General features: G+C 42.1%; 1 protein-coding gene across 1 annotated transcript; it reads right to left on the bottom strand.

Annotated features, from left to right (window-relative positions):
- Positions 1-389: 389 nt before the first annotated feature.
- SHCBP1 (SHC binding and spindle associated 1) lies at positions 390-16,530 on the bottom strand (the record flags this gene model as incomplete). Its single annotated transcript, XM_084270052.1, has 13 exons — positions 390-712; positions 1,379-1,520; positions 1,855-1,941; positions 2,683-2,801; positions 3,707-3,838; positions 6,794-6,914; positions 8,115-8,283; positions 8,374-8,607; positions 10,789-10,881; positions 12,010-12,218; positions 13,916-14,031; positions 14,626-14,796; positions 16,422-16,530. The coding sequence occupies 13 exons, from the start codon at positions 16,528-16,530 to the stop codon at positions 390-392; spliced, it is 2,025 nt and encodes a 674-aa protein (XP_084126178.1).
- Between the last annotated feature and the right edge of the window lie 1,647 nt (positions 16,531-18,177).

Genomic DNA, 18,177 nt, shown 5'->3' on the forward strand with positions numbered 1-18,177 from the left:
GAAGATGTACAACTAATTGCTGCACATTTGTTGTCCATGTCTCTGATGAATCTTACCCATACTTTCTTTCTTCAAATATTTTCTTTACAGTGAGAAGTTAAATACATTAAAAAGTTCAGAGAGCTGGCAAAGCAGCAGCACAGCTAGCAAAGATTAGCAGAATACATGCACAGTCTCCATGCTAGAGTTCTGTTTTCTATTATGTTATCCATACTTGCTGCAAAGAAGCGAAGTTTCCACATGCAATATATATACTATTAATAAATATTTGTCACATTTCAATTGCATTATGTAAGGCTAATAGAACAGGTTAACTCCTTGTAAAGCAGCAGGAAAAAGTGATAGCTTGTGCAAATCTCTTACTGCAGTTCCATTAGGAGTCAGGACAGTCAGAAAACAAAGGTACCAAAACTTCCTTTCCCATTCCATTTGAACTGATTGCCCACAATAGAAACAAACATTTCCTGTGACATTAAGTTGTCATCAGCTTCTGTGATTCCCAGTTCACTCAGTCTTTTCTTGTGCATCTGGCTCTTCTTCACAGAAGTAGCCCCGAGTTCATTTGCAATTTCACAATTGCCTTCAGTTTGTTCAGAAGCCTCAGCTGGCTCATAATGCTCCAACTCATTGGTTACACATTCAGGTAATTCTTCTTGCCTGAAACCCTCAAAGCAGGCTGTCCCATCACCTGCCTGGGGAGGCTCTGTCTTCCCTAAGGCAAGAAACAAGAATGTCATCAATGATCACACAAAACAGCCAAATCTTTTAAAAATCCTGGAATTAAATTTTATTCATGCTCAACATTTTTGACAGTCTCATATTCCAATTACAGCGTAAGATGCTTAAGGAAAAAGTTTCTTTTTGAGATGACTTCAAGTTATCAAGTAATAGTGATGTTAGAGAAAACTCCAGTGGGTTTAGTTCTCCAGTGAGGCATAACATGAGAAATACAGGTGTCACATTTTACTTAGTGCAGAGAACTAATTCTTTGCTGGGAACATGTCTCAGCACTCACGCGTGAACCCAAGGACCTATAAGCAAAGCCACATCTGCTTTCTTGCTGGTCACACTCTCTCTCCCATATGGCCCAAGGAGGCCATTGGTTGTACAGGATCTGCTTCATAGGAAGGTACATAAGGACTTCACAGTGGAAGTGCACACATACCACAAAGCACAGACTTTCACAGTATTTCTCTGCAGCAAGCTCACCAATTTTGGAAATTCCAGTGTTCTGATAGCTATGGAGCTTTATTTCAGCTAAACCAACCTGGGCATTGTTAGAAAATTTATGTGCCTTGATTATGAACTATGCAATCCAACAACCTGGGTATAGTAGACTTGCTTTTTAAGGAGTTTCTTCTAGGAAGAGAAAAAATACCTTTTGTTCTCACTGCTGAAGCATCCTTTACATCAGAGGGCATCGCTGCTCTAACCAGGACCACACCATATCCTTCATTGTTGTGGATCATATTATTGACCATGGTTATCTTGGGGATGTCATAATGTTCATCTAAAAAGTTCTACACAAAGAAATGGAAATCCACCATGTTATTTCCAGCTAAAGCCACGCAAAATATTCCAGTTTTATGTAGAGTCAGTTCTATGTGTTGGCTAGAATTTATTATTTGCCAATGACATGGTAAAAGGCATTTTCTTTCTAGAAGAAGTAAAGCAAGTACATTGCTTTAATGGACCATCCCAATACAAACAAGTACATCCTCATCATACCAGACAATTATATAGGAGTTCTACCATAAGGCAGAAAGGTTATAAACCAACCAAAACACAAGTTAATTCATTAATTCTAGGAGCTATGAGCTTTAGAAAACCAGGAACACTCTGCCTTGAGCTGACCTTTATAAGTATTCCCTCCTTGCAGTGGTGTATGCCATTGTTTAACAGACTGCACGTACTACCTGGGTATATTTCCACACCAGCACCCTGCAAGATAAAATTGATGACAGTTCACAAATAGTTCAGGCACATTTCCAATTTAACTTGACAACTCTATTGCAGATCTTGGTGCTCATCTACCTGTTGGCGCAATGCAAAATTGTGCAACAACTCCAGCTTCATTGCTTTGTCAATCAACTCAAGCAGCAATACCCACAGCTGAGGCCCCACAGTTAAGGTTATTGCCACCAGCCCATAGAAGCTCCGGTAGAGACTAAGTTCAGTCTTACGTTACTTTCCTGTTCTTTTGTCATCCACCTCGATATGCAAAGACCCATCATTCAAAACACCCTAATCAGAGTTTCATTCTATGTTTATCATCCTTCTGTAACAATCAGGGAACAAGATGTCCAATAAGGACACTTCATTTGCAGAACAAGTGTAAGGTTTAGTGAGAAAATTATTCATAGACATGGAAAACAACATATAGTATTGTAGGAAATTAATCAGTCCAGCAAAGCAGCAACTGTAATTTCACAGATGTCCCGTGTCACTACATCATTTTCATAGCATCACACACCAATCAGCATGAGGCACTTCACTAGATACTATTGGAGGCTACAAGACCCCTGGGACAAATCTCTCAAACCCAATAACACGTAGCTGTCCAAAATGGGTTTGAAAAGGCTCTCTCCACAGTGACAGAAGTCACCCCATTGCTGACTGCATTATTCCCAAGCTGAAATCGTTAATTTAGGAAATAAGCAAGAGTTAAGAATTTGTTTGTACCTTGGCACCATACAGATCTGAATTCTTCATTAACAGCTCAGCTGATGTTCGTATTGTTATGCCTGTAGTTTCACATTGAAAGACACAATTCTCCAGGGTGGTTTTCCCATGATGAACATCTACATACACAGAAAGCAAATCTTGTAAAATAAATCAGTTAAGTAAAGGCAAATCCTTCAACAGGGAGACGCAAAGACGCTACTATTCTAATTTTATCCACTTCAGGTTCATTTTACCTATTTGCTTATGCATGGTTTGAACTCATGCTATGTTAACAGTATAAGCAGGGACACTACTGCTAGAGAGCACTAGTCATATTTGTCTTAAAGTTTTCTGGCAATTTTTGCATGCAAAAGCAACTATTCTTTTCATTAGAAGCAACTGTTCATTACAGTCCTAAGAGACTAATATCTTCTAATTCAAAAAACACATGTATGCAGTTGTTACTAAGTGTTTTAACATGCTTAAAAACAGATGTCTGTTGAGGTGATGTATTAATGAGCACCTTCTGCAAAGACAGAAGGCCATGGCCAATAACCTCACTGGATACAATGTAGGATTGTAGGCCTCAGCCTGACTGTGCAGTCAGCAAAGTTCTACTCTATTTGTATAGCATACACCATTCCTCACTGGAGAGCTGGCTGGGTTCAGCTACAGCTGAATAACGCCTTAGGGGTTGTTGTGCAGAAAGAGGTATTATTTCCTTTTCCAGGTAGTCTGACACAGGCTGTGCAGCAGCCAGGCAGGTTGCCTGAACAGCAGAAAAAAATATCAAGTGAAATGATCTTATCCAAACATAAGAATAAAACACAAAAACCACAGTAGCTTGAAAGAACAAAAAGTAAAAATTAATTTTCATGTCCATATTATAAGCAATTTTATTTTTTTTTTTTAAGAGGGGAATCCTTGGTATTTGTACCTATAGGGCTCCTCTATAAAAAGTGAACTCTAATACCGGGTCCCAGTTTTAATGGGAAAACTAAGAACAGCTCACGAAAAACAGTCAAGATGCTTTTATACTTACTTAAGATCCCCTCCACAGCATCATGCTGCACTAACTTCAAATTGGAGATCCTTATATGGGCTCCTGTACATTCAACAAAGTTGTCTCCTTCCCCTTGTTTTTCTATCACAATATCATCTGGCAGGCCATAGCCTTAAAGCAGAGATGAGAGGTGCAAGTTTGATTAATAACTGGTAACAGTCAGGAGCTCAGTACATAACAGACATTTTAAACTTGAGGTCTAATGTCACAAATGATATTTTCCACCCAGTGGCCAAGCTCTATCTCCCCTCCGTACCAAGGCCCAGGAACTCAAAACCTAACTCAAAAGTTACCTTACTTGAATGACACACAATAAAACACAGAGCTATTTTAAATAGTTAAACAACAGCTTAACTGAGCTCACACTTGCCAAGGCCAAAGTTCTCACTCCCAAAAGTTACAGAGCAGGGAGATGCAGTGACTGAGGATACACAGGCACCTGCAGGCTGCTTTCACAGTACAGAAGTTCACTAGAGCAGGCAGGGTTTCCAAAGAATACAAGGAAAAGCAGTCACCACAACACAAAAAAGCAAGTGCAGAGGACATGATGTTGTTAGTAAGCTTCACTCAACTTCTGCATTTAAATGAAACTTGGGTCAAAATTTAATGTTTCTATGTTGCATGGGCTTCCAGATTAAAAAGAAACTTTCACAAGCATATGCCAACATTGATTTACTAAGCCATCCACAGTTGTCAGCATTCAACCACTTACAGGGAAATTTATGAGCATGTAAAGCTTTTATTGCTTGTCACAGACAAGAATCATGATAAGAAAAGCAATAATGCAACATCCATTAAAGCAGCATGAGTCCTATCCTTCTCTGAAGGCACGCATAAGCTTAGATAAGAAGTGCCTGAACAGGATGCTAGCTTTTAACCAAGTGTAGAAATAAAATACTGGCATGTGGGAGTAGAAAATTAAAAAAAAAAAAAAGGAGAGAGGAAAAAACCTTTGAACAAGAGTTACCAGACAGTTTTAAAGGCTGCAGGTTTAATGCAAAGTTAAGAGACTGACACTTCACCACACTGTACTACCTAGAATTTTTTTCCCCACTGTTACTGATCTGTAATCACCCCTGGAAAGGAGATGGCACAGGGCAGTTTACTTCCAGTATGTAAAAAGAGTGTACCACGGGACAGCTACTGGCACATCTAGTTTAACTTCACATGACTACAGAAAGATTTAATTATCATCTGAGGTGAGAGTTTCAGGAATAACTGCAGGCAGTCTGTAGGACAATTTTCCTAACTACACTTTTAGCTTATTTCATATTTCTTGTCTAAAGTGGCAGCTCTTACAGTAAAGAGGCAGCCAGCAACAAGGAAAGGAAAGACTCACCTGCTCACAATGTGCTCACAGACACATGCCCTGCCTGTAAGCTAAGTGACTCCAGACCTAAAGGCAATTCCATCCAATAATGCTGACCACAGGTATCACACTACAGGTTCCCATCCAGCCTGAACAACTACCTTACAAGCAGAAAGGAAGTTCTTGGGCACCTTTGCTACTTGTTTTTGCAAGTGTTGAAAAATAATCCTTACCATGATTTCCTGCAGTTGCTACTGCTTTAACCTTAATTAGTTCTTCTACATTTTTATTTATCCCTGACATAATAATCCTCATACTTTCAACCTCAGTACTGACTTGCACAGTAATTGGGGAAAAAAAAAGCTCTAAGCAGCAAAGTGTTATTATATCTTTAACGAGTCACCCTCTCATCCCAAGAAAGCCACCAAAATGGCTAACTGCTCAGATTAGCGCCAGCAAAATTTTTCTTGATGCTCCCTCTTCAAGTGGTTTTGACTGCTACTATTGCTATGAAAGTTTCTCTAACAGGAGTCCATATAAGATGATTAAATACCTTGACTGGTATTCATTACTCAGAGTGGATCACACTGAAGATAAACAATTATATGCCTCGCTCCTTAAAATACAGCGGCTCATCCTTTAATAAGTGTGCTATTGCACTATTTATATTACTGGCTCTTCAAAGCCAGGAAAACAATTGTCAATTGCCATTGCACAGAATTTTAGAACAATGTCATTCTTGCAGATAAAGCACTTTGAGGTCCTTTATCCTGCAGGTGCATTGTCTATCAGCACACACAGCTATGTGTGTCAGACGCACACAAGAGAAGGGTGAGAAAGGAAGTGACACTCATAGAACAAGAAGGGCAAGTAAAATAAAGTCCAGAACAGCAGGAAATTAAACTCTCAGCCTTCTTTCCATTAAGAAGTTTTGACAAGATAAAGACACAGCTAAATAAGTATCTGAACAGCTGCACAAGCCCCAGTGATATTACAGAAAACAGCATGCATGCCTACAGCACAGAAATTACACTGAGAAATCAAGAATTGTGAGGAAGCTATAGCAACATAGCCTAGATAACTATTTCAAACAAATACTTTGCAAGAAAAATGGAATCACATATGCTACATCTGTTTCTACAGAACAAATACACCCCTTAAATCAACAGCTCCCTTCTCTCCTCGTGTACTTCACAATGCAGATTCACATTGGTAGCCCCCACACATACCACTGACATGCAGCGCGTGCCATAATAAGTTCTAATAGCACTTGGTTCTCTCCCTCTGTATTCACCAACACTATACTGGCAGAGCATCTTGGAGCATGAAGCAGATTAAGACACATAAAGAACAGAGACATGTCTCAGGTACTCTTGTGGCACTGGCTTTTAAAATGAATGCCTCTCAAAATTACTTTAATGCCCCCTAGAGTAAGAGAAAAAAACCCACCAAGTCCCTCTGTTTCTGTTGAACCCTCTCTATTATTTATATAATCAGGATTTATCCAGATAAACAGAAAATTACTGTTCCATTAATCAACCAAACTTGGGGCTTATTTGCAGCAGTAACTATGACCAGAGAAACAGCTAACCCTATATTGCATTAGGCACAGCTCTACAAGCAGAAATAGGAACACTTCAAAGAAAAAAGCAAATGCTCCCTCCAAATTCCACAAAACACAGTTCCTTATGTAGGGCTAGGTTAAAACATTCACAGTTTACTTTGGGTTTCGGATGTTTATGCTAGCAAGCCTCTACCTTCTAGTTCAACTGAATCAGCAATGCAGAGCACACCATCTACAACATAATGACCAGGACAGATGATGACTGTGTCTCCTTCGTAACACGCATTTACAGCTGCCAGTGGATCATTGTGAAACTGTAAAAAGACAAAAAAATATAATCAGCTCCAGAAGAATGCTGTAAAAATGGATGCATTTATGCTCTTAAAGCTTGCTTTTCAATTAAATGTTGCTGTTTTTGCTTAAAAGAAACCCTTTTTAATGGCACAAACAATACACAATTTCCACTTCAAATTCAAGACTTCCCCCCATGAGTGCTATAAAACAGCCTTAAAACATTCCTTTGATGTCTGTGTCATGTCCATCTCCCCCATCAGAAAACTGGGGCAGAGACAGATTGAAGAGCATATGCATCAGAAAGCAAACCTCAATATGGCCTTGGTTCCAGGCCAACATTAGAATTGTGCCTCAAGTGACTTGCCAAGAATTACTAAATAATTAGACGACAGAAGGTAAAGAAAATTAATGCCATGAACAACTCAGCAACTAGATTTGAGCTGGTCTAAACACAGACATAATCTTTTGTTCCTGTTGCAAGTCACCCCCAAATAGCACTCAGACATTACAGTGGCAAATATGGGATCCACATGATCCTTTTCCTTGCCCAAGAAGGGCAGACTGATATCCTTCACAAATTTTATGGGGGGGATTCTGTATTATAGAATAACAACACAGAAAGATTGCACATTTAGTGCTTCCCAGCAAATTCCAGGGTTACCACAGCAAGCATTTTTCAATTGTCAATTCTGAAAGCCTGATTTATAGCCCCAAAAGTTAGTCCAGAACCTTCCCTGGGCTTCATTTTGCCCATCTCCAATTTCATTTGGGCCCAAGGAATCTAGATTGTTCTTAACCACTGAAATGGGAAGTCCTGTCTGAATTCACTAAAACTAAACATACACGTGTTTCAGAGCACTTACCTCCTACAGAGAAATAAAGCAACAGAACAATATCTGTTTCTTCAAACTCTCAGTCAGTAGCATCAAACACACATATTTCAAAACTAAACATAAGTATTGTGCCTTACTATGTTCCATTGTAGAATTGTTTCCTACATACAGGTAGGAAACTGCTTGTATACAATACACAGCACACAAAAGAAATTATATGTATCATTCAGTCTTATCACACTTCTTTACATCACTGCTTTACTGATCTGAGAAACATACCTCTGTGTGAATGTAGTATCCTGCACATGATAAATCAACTTATTTTTCCATGTTGTTTCTCAAGGATAATAACACATGGACACAGACAGACAATTCCTGTCACTGTACCTGTATTTCTAGTTCTTCACCACAAGATTCAGGGCAAAGTTTGTCCCTTATCAATGACTGCAGCAGACTTGACATCATGGTTGAGGATACAACATGAGTGATCTTGCTATCCCTTGGTCTTCGTCCTTTAGCTTGGAGACCGCTGTATTTTTGGTAACCAAACACATACCTAAAACAAGAGCAACAAAGCCATCAGTTCTTTCGTCAGGTAAGAACATCCCCATCAGGTTTCCCCTCCTTGCACAAACCCGCAAAGTACCTCAGCAGAGGATTCTCAATTAGTTTCAGCTTTTGTTTTAAGTGCTCTATTTTCTCATATAATTTTAGTCCTTCCACCATGGAGACGTTTTCTGCTTCCGAATCCGAATCACTGCTTGATATGCTGTTCCTCACGTTTAAAAACTTCCTGTAAAGCTCTTCACATTGTGACAACAAGCTCTGGTAATTGGCTACAAGCCCAGAAGGCACACGGTGTTCAAGGATGTCATAATGCCTGCAATTCAGAGCAAGGGGTCATTTACAATTTTAAAAGATCAAATACAAGCCCAGAGAACCTGGGGAGTTCTGTATCACTACTTTAGCCAGAAGTTTCTGCATTCTATATCAAGACCAGATGAAGATGTGAAAGCACTGCAAGGAAAGTTTTCACGATTTTAAGAGTATCTTCTACGTATGAAATTCCAAGCCAGAAACATCAGCCTTAAGTTGAATTGCCACAGTAACAAAGATGAGTGCATCTGCCAGCTAGGTGGTGCCAAGAAGTCCAAGGCCAATCATGTAAGACCAATCATAGTCACTACAAAAGAGCTGGACAGTAAGTAATGATATAAATAAACCCAGACTTAATTATCTCACACCATTTTTTCTAGGGAGCTTATTATACACAGTATAATAGCTCTATTCAATAGGCTATTTGAAATAAGGGCAAAGATGTTCCCTCAGCATTCAGAGGTTATTTTTAAAGTGTGCACTTAAAGCATACTACAAAGAGCAAGAAAATCTGTAGCCAGATCAGTTAGCACATACAGTTCCAATGCACAGCATATACAGAAACACAAAGACCCTCACAAAACTTTAGCAATAGGGTTATCAGAGGCATAGTAAGTCAATACAGTGTGATTAACAGTGGAAGAATTTGTAGCAATAGAGAAATATTAACTACCTGGCAGAAACTGAATGTTGTGTACAATTTGACCCTGAAATGCAACTAGTATATTTTAGAGCTGGTCACATAAAACTAATTGTTTTTTTAAGCTTTAGTTAATCATTTCACACAGCTTTAGCTGCCCCAGAAGACTAGTACAACCTAATGTGCTATGTAAAGCTACTGTCTGTTCTCATTAAAACAGTGCACACCAAAGACCTTAAAAGTTTAAAGCATCCTGTTTCCATGCATTGAAGATTGTAATTTCTGAGCTGACACATCACTGCTCAGATCACATAGGATAGCACCAACACCAGCTTAGGCGACATGCTTTCTGTTAAGCACTGTATGGGAAAATAAGAAAGGATGTTTACTTCTCCGCTTGAAGACATCACTTAAGCATTTTGGATTCTTGCTGAAATGGCTGTAAGGCCACGTGCATTGTTAGAGAAAATAACAAAAACATTATCCCATTACACATCGTTTCATTCTGGTTTCATTCCACGTAAAACTCCCACAGAGTTCCAAAAACTCAACAACAGAAGTGCGATTAGCTGGGGCATACCAGGATAAACACTTCAGAAACTCAGACAGTTTCCATGTGTAACACTTCCTGCTAATTTTTATCATCTCAGAAAACTATCGACATACCAGAGTCCTCAAAGATCATTTCGCATCCTGTTTGAAAGAGGCCAAGAGCCACCTTTATAGCGGGGGCAACGATACTAGTTTTCCTTGTAAAGCACTTGCTATATTCTAGCACATGTAACGCTGTCTTATAAATAGCTTTTCAGGTTGGCTTGTAAATATTCACTGAAGTAGTTCCCTGGAATTACAGCAGTATCAAACCTGAATGACTCAAGCTTTCAGATACCCATGAAGCTGTATAATAAGAAAAAGAATTTAAAAATAACTCTTTCATGAAAGACATAATGAACAGATACTATGTCAAATCTCCAAGGAAAATCTGCAGTGAAAAATCACTTTTCAGTTATTTGTTCCAAGCGTGTTTTATGGTTATTTAGCACCCTCAAAGATACAATTAGACTGTGTCCTTGTGCACTGCTTCAGTTCCACATGGGTGGGCAGCATTAAAAACCCACCTTCAGAAAACCTAATGCTGACTAAGCCCACTAGGGAAAGAAATACACACATTCCTTCTTCAGCATGACCAATTTACAAGTTTTTATTTACATTCAGTTCCATTCTTGTTCTTATTCTATGCCCAGAGGTATCAGAGCATCCCACACTGGTTTTAATTAGGTTCACAACTCCTACGCCTGCAGTTTGGAGGCTATAGCTGGATTTGCAGCGCCATCTGATGGGAGGTCAAGGCTTGTAGGGAAAAACTGGTTTCAAAGGAAAAAAAGATATCAAATCGCAACCTCAGTGGCACCTTCTTTCCCTACAAAAATTTGAACATCAGACAGTGAATGCTGCTAGAAAAAAATCCCTTTGAATTACTAATGAACAGCTGGGGTTTTTTTCATCTTTTTTTTTGTCACACAGTATCAGAGGTGCTGTACTTACAATCTCAGTCGAGGCTCAACGCACCGCACAAAGTAATCAAAATCATCCTCCTCCTCCTCATCCCAGATCCTCCAGATGCATTTGTAGAAGAACCTTTTGGAACAAAGCAAGCATTTAAACACACAAAGGAGGCCACATTTACCTAAGCAGATGCAACAGTACTGGAAACATGAACACAATCAATTTGAGAACTCATCTCAAAGCACTGCATCGCCCCAACTCCATAGTTTGCAGGGCAGTAACATTTCACATTCACAGAAGTTCTTTCTTGACAGTTGTTTAATTGCATGGAAAGTTTTATTATGGTTTTCCAAGTTCAAAATTCTCAACAGCCTGAGTTCAGAAGACACTGAACAGCTGGATTTGAAAACAAGACTCACACTCTCAAGACCCTGAGACTTTTCAGATTATTTTGCTTTTGGTCAGGCATCCTTCAGAGCAGCTTTGTTTTCTGCAGTGAGTTTGTCACCTCCATCATTCAAGCTTAGATCTATAATACTGAGCTATGCTCCACAGAACGAGTCTCTCCTCCTCTTTTCTTCCTGCACCTTTATAAACACAGCCCATTTTCTAGCTGGGAAGGTCATTCCTCCTATTTTAGCTTTTTCATCCTGTCCTACTGCCTATTTGTAGGCAGCTTTCAAACAGCATGTAGTACATGAAAGCAAGGGGGATGGAAGAGACACAGAGAGATAATAAAGAAAATAGAAGTAGTAAGATGCAAAGAGACATCTGAAGAGCAGCAAATTTAGCAGAGAAGGCAAAATTCATAAAAAGAACAGAGATGGAAGAAGGAAAAAAATCCACCATAATATTACAGGAAAAAAAGGAGCACTGCACTAGGGCCAACAACATGGTACAGCCCAAGGAAAACTGGGGTGAAGAAGTGAGGGAGAGCAACACAGGCTTCTAGCACCACCACCCCCAGCTTCTGACACAGAAAGCAAACCAGTGATAAGCTGCAGCTATTGTTTTTATTGTGGCTCTTTCTTTCATTTTTATTGTTGTTGGGTTGCTTTTTTTTGTTGTGATTACCTGTACCTGCAGAGGACACCACAGATTCTCTTTGTGACCAGTCTCCTTATAGCACCAGGCAACAGATTTACTTTGGAAAGCTTGGCTCGGGGAGATGCCAGCATGACAGGAACTCAGAGCACCACCCATTGGACACTGACAGCACAATTGTTCAGGAAAAAAATTAGACCTTGACCATTTTCTTACCTGACATGCTCTACAGCTAGTGCTGTCTGATCAAACTCTCCTGACTCATCATACACAACCCACAGCTCCTGCAGTGGTATCTGATACTCCTTCAGCTCCAAGAGTTCCTGTATAGACTCCAAGTTAAAGGTGCTAACACGTGACTCACACAGGAAAGGCCCAGCGAGTTGCACAACAGCTTTCAGACCGGAGTACTCCACATCAACAACCTGTTGGAACAAATAATTCTTAAGATGTCTCTAGGCAGAGCCTTAGCTACAGATGAGGAAGGTTAACACTGTGGGGGTTAGCTGGCATTTGTATGGCCTGCTGACTCATACCAACTGATGCATGCTGCATACTATAGCAGAGGCTGTCTATTCAGCTGTAGTGACAACCCCAAAATTAAGCTTCTCAGAACCCCATGTGTAGAACCTTCCTCTTTCAAAACTTCATTCAAATCCTTCATAATACTCATACAAGGCCAGTGAGTTGCCTCCCTGATTTTTTTTTGAGTTTTTGTTTGGGTTTTTTTTTTAAAGAAACTGGAAAAAGCAGCATCCTCAGACTCCAATAAGCCTTAAAGTTCTCAGGGAATCACAAGACAAACAATCCAAAGAAGTAGTCTGGGCCATTGAAAATTATTTAGTTATTAATTGGGCTGAAAAGCTGAGGGGTGTACAAAGTCTTGCTCTCTTTAAACATATAATGGAACCCCAAGTTTGAACACCCGAGGTTTGCACAGAGACATACAAGTCTGACATTGGGCTACCTAGAAGGGGAATATCCCAAACCAGAAATCCTCAATGTGTCAATGACAGAAGTATGCAATGTGGAAGAGCTCCTGTTAGTACTGAGCTGGGTAAGAAGGAAGATTTTTTTTTTTTCCTTATTAAGAAAAAAAAAAACAAACAAACACAACCAAACCTGACAAGTGATCAGAGCCTGATATTTGAAAAGGAGTGCATTACAACAGCCAGCTCTGGACCAGCTCTTATCCCCTGCATGCTCAGAGTTCTACCTCATGGCACACACGCACTGATTTGGTGTTTGGCCTTGGCATTTCAAGCAAGGAGCCCTTTGAAGACACTGCTTTTTATTTAGATACAGTCCTCTCATCAAAATACTCAGACTTCAGAGAAAGTGTCCCTGAAATTAGCATACACAGTAGTTCTGCTGCATAACCTCCACATAGGTGAAGTTATATAGATTCCATATTGCCACTTTTGATTGAAAAACCATTTTCCCATTACTAGAGAAACTCAAGTCAAGGCAAGTGATTGCACAGTGCCCTAGCACATGAAAAGCTTATTAAAATGCTGTATAAGCTTTTGCTGCAGCACCAATGATCCAGTGTCACAGACAACAATCATACGTTTTGCACCCTTAATGACTCAAAGCCCAGAAGATCACAGATGACAGGCAGACAGTATCAATAAGACATAACCAAATCTCTTGTTTTCAAGATAACACCACCACACTATGGGCGTGTCAGAAAAAAAATCAAATTCACTTGCCTTGCTAACAACACTATAGTTCATCAACACAATTTTTATACAGTAAGCAGGCAAACACCAATGTTGAATTGACATAAAGCCACAAACTGAAAGCCTAGTTGGTGTGTGGCTTTCCAAAGTTGCAATACATGCTACAGCCCTGAAGAATCATTTCTGAGTAGTTGTGCCTCACTGCAATGACACCCACATCACACTCCAACCCCGTAGTTCTACACCAGCACACAACACAAAGTGTTTCAGAACAAGGCTTTCTTTGAAAGAAATTCCTGTTGCTCTAGCCATCGCTAGCAATTAGACATGAATATGTTACTATCTTCTACCAGCTCATAAACTTCATAAATTACTTGTCTGTTCTAGAGGTAGATGAAGTTAACTGGAGACAAATGCCTGAACAACTGCATTCCATTTACCTCAACAAGGACCTCAAACACATTAGTACGCCAGACCGCCTGCCATCCACATGGTTCGAGGACCTTCTCCAGGTACTCAGCTATGAATTCTTTCACCTCAGAAGCTTTGCAGTCAGCTAAAATAAAAATTAAAGACAGTACATTTATGCAAGAAAAGATAGTACAACCCTCAAGATCAATCGAAAATAGTCACCACAGTTGAAGTGTTCCTCTACAGTATCTCAAGTTGGACTTCATTGTCTTTTGCTCATAGCTGCCAGCATTTTTGCTGTCTCTCACAGTACTTAAGATAAGTGAAGAGTCACCTTGTTTGTGCTTCTCCGGAAGAGAACCAGCAATCACCCTTCCTGGTACTGAAGGTTTCAGTGCCAGCAGTATTAAACAGCTAACCTGAGCCTTATCTTAAACAGACTCACTAGACAGAAAGAGTTCTAGGAAGCTCAGTTAAAACAAGGCCCAGAATCCCACCTCTTATTTTCAATCAGTCAGACTCTATTGATTTATATTAAAACCATTGTCTCCTGGTCCATCAGCTAGAGCAGCTGATCTCACAGCATAAGTGATAGTAGTACACTACATCTTCTCTAGTCCCTGTTATAGAGGGCATGCCATAGTTTATCTGGAGTTAATTCCATGTTAAACTTAATCATTTAATGGGTCATTACAAGAAGCCCAACTATGTGTTCTTTTTCTACTATGGAATCACTTACCCAAGATGTAATCCTGATAGGCTTGAAATCGCTCATAAAACAAAAGATTATCAGTGTGAAAAATATCTGGAAAAAGCACATTGCCGTCTGGCACAGTCCTTCCTAAAGCAGTCCCTGGTTTGTCACGACTGCCATAATCACTACAGAAATCATCATCTTCCTGGAGCACATCTGGAGAGACAAACAGGAACAAAGCAAGCCCCACAAACTGTCAGTTCAATGCAATCATCGCTCATTCCTCTATTCCCAAAGAATTCCCCTTCAACCCAAGATCTATCATAAACCTGCTTTCTACAGTACACCTTAAATTATCCTTGGTGAAGGGGCTAACTTGCTCTTTTCTTCAAAATATTTACCCTACCCCCAAAAGAGGATCTCCCTCATTATTGCCTCCTGCCCTTAGCTACAGTTACATGCCAATTTATTCCATTCTGTATGCAATATCTTAAATGCTTTCAGCAATACATTACACGTTCCTATACATACCATGTCTGAGAGATGCAAACAGCATACTAACAAGGCATGGTATCAAGCAATAATACAAATCATTTATGAACACGTATAAAATCAGCTGGTATCACACACAACTGATCCAAAATAACGCACAGAATGACTCTAAGCAAAGATCAAAACATTAGTAAGACACATTATAAAACTGCAGATACTAGCCTCAGCTGCAGATACATTTTCCCAGCTGCATTTTCCTTCTGTCTTTTCCTGTTCTTTAGCTTATTAAAATACAAAAAGTATTTTTGTCCTAACAAGTAACAATGTCACCAGATGCAAAGTCTCCATGGAGATTCCAAGCAGCATACTTACACAGGTGAAATATAACATTGTAATTTCTGGCCCACTTAAATGGGCATTAGCTGATTTTTTACTTTGAAGGTCATGGTACAACAGTAACAGCCCTTTAGAGGTCTTAAAAAGGATGTCTCCACTTGCGGTCCTGTTACAAACCCTGAGCTCAGTCACTGTGGGTCTCTTAGGATCTCTCAGGCCTGGTCATCCATAACATCAGAAAATAGCGATGACTGCAGTAAACCAAGGGTGGGCAACGCCACTCAACAGATACTAAAAGCACCATTATCCTGCTACTAAGGCAGGGGAGTCACTTCCAGGAAAGCGTTTTTCCTCCATTAGTATTTCAAACTTAAACGTGTTCCTGGACGCCGATTTAGACGCCTGCAGCATGCACCGCGTACATCAGGCACACGCCGTCGTTCACAACAAAAAGGGGGGAAAAGTTGACTGCGTGGATACCCCAAGACGTCCCCGCGTCCCTCTCAAGTCACAGTTTCCAGCCCTGACCCCCACCCCCAGATGCCTGAGGACAGCCCTGGGCACCTGCAGGGCGGCAGGCTGGGTACAAGACACATTTTCCCCGAGAGTGCGGCTGAGCAGCGGGACAAGTTGCCCGGGAGGCCGCACAGTCTCTACCCGTGGGGGTATTCAAGCGCCGTCCGGAGCAACGCCGAGCAGCCTGGCCTGACCTCGCCCCGCTACAGCCGCTTGAGGCAGAGGCAGCTGCAGGCCCCCTGAGCGGCCCACGCGCTCCTGCCGCACTGCCCTGAGGCGGGACGGACGATGCCAGCGGCCCTCCCGCGGCTCGCCTCTCCCTTCCCAAGTCGGTAAGGCCTCAGCCCCGCGGAGGGCTCCTGCCCCACTCTAGCCCCTCGGCGCCTCCCGGGTAACCAGGTGGGGAAGCGGGCGGCGGCACCGGGGCGCGACCAGCCGTAGGAGGCCCCGCGCTCTTCCTTCCCTGGGGGCCGCCGCCCGGGACAGGGAGCCCCTACCTGGCTTCGCCTCCTCGGCGCGTTCCTCGGGGCCAGAGGCACTCAAGGCCGGTTGCACATCCCGACTGCATTCCTGCGGCCACGGCAGCTCCAGCCCCGGCTCAGCCATGCTACTCACCCGCCCCGCCCGCTGAAATTTCAAACTGGCCCAGCAGCTAACCCTCTGCAACGTCACCGGCAGCGACGGCCCTGATTGGCTAGCGGCAGCCGCGGGAGAGCCCGGCCGCAACGGGAGGGCGGGCGGCGCCGGGGCCGTTAGCGTCGGGGCCGGTGCGACAGTCCCCGTTAGCCGGGCGTGGCGTCAGGGTGTTCCCGTTACCCACAGCACCGTGACGGGTACACTCCCGCGTTCCAGAAGGCTGGCTCCCTCTGGAGCAGGGTGGCAGCCGGAACGGTCGGAAACGGGCTGTCAGTCGTGGCCAAACCGATACGTTGGGTCTGTCCTTGCCAGAGAACACGCCAAGTCCCGGCGCGGAGGGGATTCCGGGAAGCCCAGTCTTGCTTTAGCGCTCCCCGCTTGCTATACAAAAGGCACCTGATCAAAATTTAAAGCGCAGGGTTTTTTCTCCCTGGATTTCTCAGTGCTTGCAACTGTGTGTCTCATTCATCTTGGCATCAGCATCTCCTATTCCTGCCTTGACATCTCTTCAAGCCACCGTTTTTGAGCTCTGGTGCCACAAGTGCCCCTGAGGATTACAGTCAAAATTATGCAAGGCTGAGCAAAGCAGTTGGAAGACAATAATAATTAACTGTGTAGATCTTTCGCAAAGACAAGGAGACTGCAGGTCATTATGGGGCCTGGGGACAGGCAGGAACTAAAGGAGGGGAAAAAAAAAACCCCAAGATGCTCCAGGAAGAACACGCAGCCCTCTGTGCAAAGAAACAGAGGGGCAGGGTCCTGTGGCAGAAGGCAACCAGGCAGACGGGGCGAGCACAACGCTTGTGTTCATGCCCCATGCCTCTGGCAGCGCTGAAGCCGGTATGGCTGCCGGGCACTGCAGGCCAGGCTTTAGAGAGCTGCTCCTGGCAATTCAGTCATCTCACATCAATGCCACACAGCAACTACTTTTGACCTGTATCAGCCCCTCAGGTTGTCGGTGTTATCAACACCTGTAACAAGTGTAACAGTACGCAGTGCAAATTTTCAACCGGGAAACATTCATTCCTCCTCCAAGCTGGCTGATTTTACCGGAGTTGTGCAACAGCCGCTTCGACACATGCAGGGCCACGAGGGGGCTGCCTCAGATTGCTGACAGCACGAGTAAACAGCTGCCGCCTTGGAGTTTCTTCATCTTCACCTTCCAAATATTCCGTAGTTTTGCAGCAGCCGCACAATGCCTACAACACAGTGTTCACATTCAGAGTAAACCAAGAGCCCTGTTCATCCCTACATTGCTCGAGTCTGGGTTGCTATAGGCCCACTGAAATCAACCCTTGCCCATCCCAACCCTGAAGAGACTATCTTAGGCCCCAAGACTTTTCTGCAGTATGCTCTCAAAAGGTAACCATTATACTGGGTATGCACGTTTAACCATACTCATGTATTTTTCATCTATCATCATTAGTTACAAAATTATTCTAAACCACCTAAATCTTCCCCAAAAGGTTTTTTGATACAGGGGGTTCAAAGCAGACTGTGTTTGTAAATTAAGTGCCTGCAAATTGATATGTTTTAACTCATTAAAAATGGGGAGTTTGTCCCTACTAAACCTGCAATACCAGTGAAACCTCCCCCCCCCACCACCTTTAAGAGTGA

Source organism: Gallinula chloropus, assembly GCF_964237585.1.
Source record: "Gallinula chloropus genome assembly, chromosome: 13".
Classification (NCBI taxonomy): domain Eukaryota; kingdom Metazoa; phylum Chordata; class Aves; order Gruiformes; family Rallidae; genus Gallinula; species Gallinula chloropus.